Source organism: Molossus molossus, unplaced genomic scaffold (assembly GCF_014108415.1).
Source record: "Molossus molossus isolate mMolMol1 unplaced genomic scaffold, mMolMol1.p scaffold_m16_p_6, whole genome shotgun sequence".
NCBI classification, from domain to species: domain Eukaryota; kingdom Metazoa; phylum Chordata; class Mammalia; order Chiroptera; family Molossidae; genus Molossus; species Molossus molossus.
In genome coordinates this window covers 17962374-17970119 of record NW_023425399.1, presented here as the reverse complement: position 1 = coordinate 17970119, position 7746 = coordinate 17962374, and the positions used below count along the sequence as shown (strand labels likewise).

The 7746-nt window shown below is 56.4% G+C and overlaps 1 protein-coding gene across 1 annotated transcript in view; it reads left to right on the top strand.

Annotated features, from left to right (window-relative positions):
- Nucleotides 1-668: 668 nt before the first annotated feature.
- VSTM2L (V-set and transmembrane domain containing 2 like) overlaps nt 669-7746 on the top strand; it is a 34329-nt gene continuing 27251 nt past the window's right edge. The window contains exon 1 of the mRNA XM_036245837.1: nt 669-789. Coding sequence (XP_036101730.1) covers nt 669-789 — 121 coding nt within the window. The remainder of the gene's footprint in view (nt 790-7746) is intronic.

The following is a 7746-nucleotide window of genomic DNA, read 5'->3' as shown; positions in this document are numbered from 1 at the left end:
ATCATCAGGCCTTTTGTGTCCTAGCCCTGGTTTCTACCTTACCTCACTGTCACCTCCACCCTCACCTGCCCCCTGGCCCTGGCCCCGCCCTGCTAGCAAAGTTGAAGAGTCCCTCTCAGCGCGCTGGGTGGCGGCAGGTGGATTGGTTTCCTTCTTATCCCGCTGGATAGTATTTCTGCTTCTGAAGCCAGTTGTTTTATGCTTTGAGGGAACCGGGTCCCTGGGGTGGCTTCCTCCACCCCACCCCACGCCCTACCTGTGCTCTCTGGCGGGGGAAGTTGCGGGTACCGCTTTAAAAATCCCAGCCTGGGCAAAACTTTGATGATAAATCAAGCGGCAGATCCCTCCGCCACCGCCTCCTCGGGGTGGGAGGGAGAGAGTGGGAGGGCGGGGGTGCGGCGGCGCCGGCGCCGAGCACAGTGGCCTTCCGCGGAGGGGAAGAGTCCCGCAGTCGGAGGCGGCCGGCTGGGCGTGCGCTCGCTACCGGCAGCCGGGGCTGGGCCGGAGCCGGGCGAGGGCTGGGGCCGCGTCGGGCCGGGCTCAGCGGCAAGGGGCAGCGGTCGCAGCCGGGCAGCCAGGCCGCACCCGGCAGGGGACGGCGGGCGCAGGGTCTGCGGTCTCCTGAGCCCCGATGTGAGGCGGCGGCGCCCCCGGCCCGAGCGCGCACCATGGGGGCCCCGCTCGCGGTGGCGCTGGGCGCCCTCCACTACCTGGCACTTTTCCTGCAACTCGGCGGCGCCACGCGGCCCGCCGGCCACGCGCCCTGGGACAACCATGTCTCCGGCCACGGTGAGTTCGGTCGCCGCCCCCGCGGACTTCCCCACCAAACCCCACCCGGGCTGCGCCGCTCCAACTTGGCGGTCCCCAGGCTCGAACCCGCGCGGGCCTTGGTGGGAGTCCCTGGGCGCCCTCTGCCGGGTCCATAGACCTGCCCTAGCATCCTGGCCACCCCTGCGGAGGAGGGGCACCCTGTGCGCACCCCAGATCCGGATCCGGCTCTCACAGAGAGCCACTTTCTCCCCCCACACCTACTCTCGCCGATACACACCCCCCACGACCACACAGACATTCACAGCCACAGGCACTGTTTCTCACACTCACAACTCCTACCCTCACACGTCTCCAGACACCTTCTCAGTTCCCCCTCCTCACTCATAAGCACGCACACTTATGCCCGCTACACACACACATCAGACGCTATGGCTGTGGGCTCACACCCTGCCAGCTGGCTTTCTGGCTCACACACTCTGCACAACTCTTGCCCGCCCGCCCGCCTGCAGAAATACTGGCAAACACACACACACTTGTGAACACACTTTGCTCACCCACCTTTCCCTGCCCATCTGCCTTTCCCCTTTGTGGGTTTAACCCCACAGCTGCCCTTGTCCCCTCCCTCTCATTTGCCCCTTATGCCACTGGGACACCTGGAGGGCAGAAGACACTGCCTCTTGAGGACTGGGATCCTGGGGCGGCAGCCACCCCTATTGGGTGGGTGTATCTCAGGGACTGAGGCTTGGCGGGAGCCCAGCAAAGACACTGGGATAGTTGGGATCACTGCTTCCAGCCAAAGGCATAGAAGGGGAAAAGGATATCAGATATTTTTGTCTGCTTCTGGAGGTGGGCAGGAAACCCCTCCCATCCCTCTGTAGGGTACCACCACTCACCATTATCCTCTGCCTTGGAGGACTGAAATGTGGGAGATCTCAACTCCAGCCGCGGTGGGAGCCAGGGAGCCAGGGAGCAAGCATTCCCAGCACTAGTTGCCGAAGTGCCAGAGCTCCTTCTAGCCCCAGAGGATTCCAAGTTGGCAGCAGAGTTGGATGGTCTGAGGCTGGCAGCTGTGGGGGCCCCTGTCCCCTGTTAGCCAGGCTTCAGTGTAAGGACCAGACATAGATAAAATGGAGACCCTTCCTCCATCCTTCCCTTCCCTGCAGAGGCCCCCAATCTGGGGGGGGGGGGGCTGCAGAACCAGTGCTGGGCACTGAGTGCCCAGGGCTGGGGGAAGGTTTGAACAAAAGGCAGGCAGAGAACTGGGTGATTTATTCTTATGGGAAAGAGTGAGTTCTGGGATGGGGGTGGGGGGCGTAGGGTGGGGACAGATAGAGACAGCTTTGGATTTACTGGGATGTGATGAGTGAGTGGGATTTCTCCAGGGGGTGTGGGGGCTTCAAAAGTTCTCAGGGTCTCTGCTTTTTGAGAACTATGACTCCCTGCACCCTCTCTGCCTTACCACATTTGATAGTGACTGCTCGGTGTATCATTTATGCACCCTTTACATCCCTCATCTAATTTCTACCGATCTGTTTGGAGCAGTGGTAAATAGGAGAACGGTTATTCGAATCCTCAGTTTCCAGATGGAGAAGCCAAGGCTCAGAGAGGAGTAGGGACTTGCCCAAGGTCACACAGTGAATGAGTGGCTGAGCTGGGACCGGCCCCGGGGTCTGTCGGAAAAGACAGTGCTTTTTCCAGGACATTCGTCTCCCTGTCAGATTCCCTCCCATTCAAGGGAAACTGGGAATTCCTCTTCCGCTCCCCTCCTCGCTCCGCTCATTTCCTTGGCACGGTTGAAACTTACTCTGGGAGGTTTTTCCAAGGAAGGGCTTTCCTGAGTTTGCAGTCCTGAGAGATGTGAGGCCTGGGGCTCTGAGGTTTATGGTCACCTGTCCCTGGGGCACCAGACCCCAAGGATTTGGGTGCCACTCTTATTCCTGAGTTCCCGAGGTGGCCCCCAATAGGGAAGCAGGGCTTGTCCTTTGTGTGGCCGTCTCCACCGACTCTCTGGTGCCAGGTGTGCTTAGGAGCACAGCTCTGTCCCACCAGCTCTCATGTCCCCTCTGAGCCCTGGAGAGTCAGCTACCAGGCCCAGAGGAGGAGGGGCTCCATGGAAACAGCACAGCAGCCTACTGGGGAACCTGGCTTTTCCCAGATGTGGCTCTGGGAAAGTGAATCACCCCTTTGGGGCTCCTTTTATCCCTCAAGAAATGAGGAGGCCAGGCAACTCTGCAGGGGCCAGACTGCCTCTCCCCAACATCGCAAGGTTCAAAGTCACCAAATAGTGGCTGCCGAGGAGCCCACACGGCTGCCCCTCTGCGGGGCCAAGCGCCCGCCACCACAGGAAGGGTTTGGAGCCTCACTTAATCACAAAAAGAAACTGTTATTAATGATAGTGAGACGCAGTGAATAAGTGGGTCATGTCTAATAAGCCATTTGTGTTCAGGAGGAGAATACCAATTTGATAAAAGCTGTGTGTGCTGAAAAAGCCCAGAAATTGCTGTTTAGCAGATTGGAGCCTGATCGTTTCATTATTCCTAGGCTCCGCATGTCCTCAGCTGATTCAGGAAATGTGGCCGGGTTAGGAAGGTGTCTCCATGTCTGCTGTGGGGGTGGAGCTAGAAGGGGGGCTCCTGGGGAGAGACCCACTGACTCCAACTGCTAGCTGGCTGCTTACCTCTCCAGCTCAATCGGAGCCCAGCCCGGCAGCCAGGCTAATGCCTTCTGCCTGCCTGACCTAGGGCTTGTCACAGGGAGAGCCCGTGGTCAGATGGGTCTTCAAGGACATCTGTCTTGTTTCCCATCTCCTCGCTACCTCCCTTCAGCTCACTTCACAGAGAGCTTTTAAAAGGCACGAAGAATGAATGGGGGAATGAATGGTGCATGCTTTTAGGGAGTCATCAGGAATTTGGAGGCTGGGGTGGTGATGGTCAGTGTCTGTTCCTAGTAGGTACTCAATAAGTAGCAGCTATCTTGATTTTTCCTTATCAGAGAGGGTTAGCTCACTGCCATGAGCACAGCAGAGGTGGGAGGAAAGGGAACTAACATTTATGAAACACCTACTGTGTGCTAGGTGCTGCCAAACCCTGCCAGTGTCCGCTCACTAACACGGACACTATTCATGGAAGGCTGGCGTTGGATATGAGAGGATCCTGAGGTTCAGAGAGGACCAGGGACTTGCCCAAGGTCACCGAGTCTGTGCGGGGAGCTGGAGAGCTGTGCCTAGAATAAAGGTGTGTCTGGCGGTTCTGGGCCTGCCTTCTTCAGGAAGCCTCGAGGTGGGCTTGGCAGGGCACGTGACAAGACTTCTTCCCCGGCACAGTCCCAACCCAGCACACTCCTTCTAGCTCCCCTGAGAACTGGTACAGCAATGGGCTCCACCGAGGAGAACCAGCTGCTCAGAAAGAAGACAGGGTCTTGCCGAGGCCACGTGCAAGTTAGACAATGTCAGCGGGGCTGGACTCCTTCTCCAGTAATCTTTTCAGAATTCGTTGAGGCAGGAGTCCAGAGGCAGGATCTTTGCAGACCCCCTGTCTTGGGATCACCCGGAGAGTTTATTAAATGCAGATCCAGGGTTTACCTAGGCCCACTGGCCAAAATGATTGTTTATGGAACCCTGGAATCTGCATTTTAATAAGCTTCCTTGGTGATTCCCCTGCAGCCTGGAATCTGGGAGCCACTCCTTTTGGTATCCCCACATGTAGGGGTGGGAAAGTGTCTAGTGCCAGGCGCTGCTGGTTTGGTCTGGTTTTGCGAGAGAGGGAAAAGGTCCGGGCTGGAGTAGGTGTGTGGAACCTGGGAGAAGCCCCAGGAAGCCTTACACACAACAGGCATCCATCCTCTCACCTCACCTCGCCACACACACACACACACACACACACACACACACACAGACCTAGGCCAGCACCTTCAATTATTAATGCACCCTGATGCAGACAAAGATCCTGACTTGGCCGGCGCTCTGTCCATTGAGTGATTCCCTGTCCCGAGGTTCTATCTGTTTCCAGCAGGGAGCAGTGGGGCACTGGGGGAGGAGGGGGCCGCTGGGCCATTTGGCAAACAGCCTGGTACTGAAAAATGACTCTGGCTTTCTTGTGTTCCTTACCGAACTGTTGGTATCTCGCCGTCAGTAAGCTGGCTAGTTTGGTGGCTGGGAGATGGAGAAAACGGAATCCTGTCTTCCGAAGGTTATGATGTTAAAAACGTGTCCACGTTTTCTCCAGTGTTAGTGATTATTCTATCAATTATGCCCATAAACACTCTGCCTTGGGCTGAGGGTTTCCTGGCCTCCTGTAGGGAATTGGCCCTGACAAGTGGTTTTCCCCCAAGTCCTTCACACCAATTGGTGTTGACACCGTGCCCATCAGCGGCCCCTGCAGCCTTTCCCCAAGCAAGGGGAGCTGCAGGCAGCAGCGGCCAGCAGGATGGGGAATTCGGCTCATCGCCATGGTGACAGCAGGGGTGTTGGGGAAGTGTCCTACAGGTGGACAAGGTCAGGGTCTATGGGAGAGTGGTCCCTACCCACTGCCAGGGCAGGAGGTGGAGCACTTGGAATGAATCACCAAGACTCAGACCCAGCCAGCAAGGCCCCTTGGACCATCTTCCTCAACCCCTTTCACGGAGGGGAAGACCGAGGCCATGGGCAAGAGAGCATTCGCCTCAAATTTCCTGGGAGGTATTTGACTTTTAGAATCACCTTATCCAAGTCTGAACAGGGAGAGAAGCAAATGTTTGTCCTGCGAGGGCCTTCAATGATATCATCTCATCTTATCCTCAGAAGGAAGCTAAAAGGAGGGACTTTCCCTGCAGGGAGGTTAAAAGCTGGCCCAAGGTCATACGCCGAGCAAGCGTAGGAGCCTGGATTTGAACCCAGGAATGTGGCTCCAGGGTACAAGGTCCCCAGGGGAAGGAGGGAATGGGGACAGGACCGTGGTGACCTCCCTGGGTGTGGGAGGGGAGCCTCAGCGGCAAACCCAGACCAAAACTCGGCCTCAGTGACCTTCCCGCTGTGCTCGGGGTTGAGGCAATCAAGTGGGCGGGGAGAGCAGTAGTGGTGTGAACAGTGACGTAAGCGCCCACACAAGGGTGGGTGTCGGAAAGAGGGGAAAGATGGTGGCATGAAGCAAGCCCACCTCCTGGTGCTTGGTCATGACCTTGGACTGTAGGGACTCAAGCAGTTGTTGATGGGGTTATGGGAAGAGGCAGCCTCGAAGGGACTCTGGGGCCAGCTGGGCACACAGACGCCAGAATCTGGGCACTCTCATCCCCCAATCCCCATATGGTAATGACTGGGGGCGCCAGGGCGGGGACAGGTCAAGAGTCCCTTGCGTCCTGGCACCCACTACCACGCCCAGCACAGGGAGGGGGCAGGGAACAGATGGCAAGAAGCACAAGGCTGAGGTCTGGGGTCCGAATTCTGAAACATTTTGCTCGAGTTAATGTACTTTTAACATTCACATAATTTTAATTTCATAGGAATCCAGGGTTTTAGTAGAAAAGCTACAAAATTGGAGCCCTTCCTCATCCTTACTGCCCACGGCAAGGACGCCCTGGGTGAGTGAGGCCTCACCTGGCAGGCCCAGCCCCTGGCGCCGGGGATGCTACAGCCGGAGGGGACTGGGGCTGCAGGGTGTGTCCTCTTCTCCCAGACCCGGTGAGACTTCATCCGAAAAGGATGGTGCTGTCACTGGGGGGAGAAACCCACCCTTCTACCAGCTGGTGACCCTGGGACCCAGAGCCCACCCACTGGTTCCCCCCAGTGCCTGCTGCTGTGGAGAAGTGAGGGGGAAACGGAGGGCCAGAGGGCTGTCCCTGCAGGTCCCCTGCCCACGCCGTGTCCCCTCCCCTTCCTGGGAGCCACCACCCAAGTTGAAGTCCTTCTTCAAGACCCGTGGGGACCCTCAGCAGATGGGGTCCTACCTGAGAGATGGTTTTAGGCAGAATCTTACATTTGAATAGTTATGCATTTATTTTAACGCGGATTAGAAAAACATAAGCAGTACATCAAAACTGTGATTCCACGGACATGATTGCTTAGAATGACACTAGCGCGGATATTTAAAAAGAGTGGGTTAGTTTATAGGAAGACATGAAGGTCACACTAGCACACAGGCACGTCGTGTGTGGGAAGGAAGGACCGGGGACGTGCTGGCCCACAGGCCAACCCTCCCGCCTCATGCTCCCTACTTCTCCTCCGGGAAACCACTGGCCTAACGGCCGTGCATTGGACGTGTCGGCCTTCCTTCCTTCCTTCCTTCCTTCCTTCCTTCCTTCCTTCCTTCCTTCCTTCCTTCCTTCTTTCCTTCCTTCCTTCCTTCCTTCCTTCCTTCCTTCCTTCCTTCCTTCCCTCCTTCCTTTCTTCCTTCCAGAGATATTGGCTGAGCGCCTGCCATGTACCAGGCTCTTTAAGCCACTGGAGATGTATCAGTGAAGAAGACAGATAAGTGTCTTGTTCAGACAACTAAACCTATAAAAAAATACATGCAAAAATTGTGCTGAAAGTTAAGAAGCTGACGCGATGTTCAGCCCGGAGAAGGGTACTCACCCCCAAAGCAGTGAGGGTATTCAGTAGCAAACTGCTCATCACAGAAAGTGTGCAAGCTGGACCCCACCAACTATTATCATTATTATTATTGTTGTTGTTGTTGTTATTATTATTTTGTTAATCCTTATTCAAGGATATTTTCCATCGGTTTTTAGATTGAGTGGCAAGGAAGGAGGGGAAGAGAGGAGAGAGAGAGAGAAACATCGAGGTGAGAGCGACATCAGTTGGCTGCCTCCTGCACCCCTCACTGGGGCTTGGGAACCTGCAGCTGAGGCACATGCCCTTGACCAGGAATCAAACTCCCGACCCTTTGGTCGGCGGCCGACACTAACCGCTGAGAGCCAGACCAGCCAGGGCATGGACCCCACCGATTATTAGCTGGGGATGTTCTGGAGGGGGATTCCTGCTTTATCTCCCCGAAAAGCAGACGG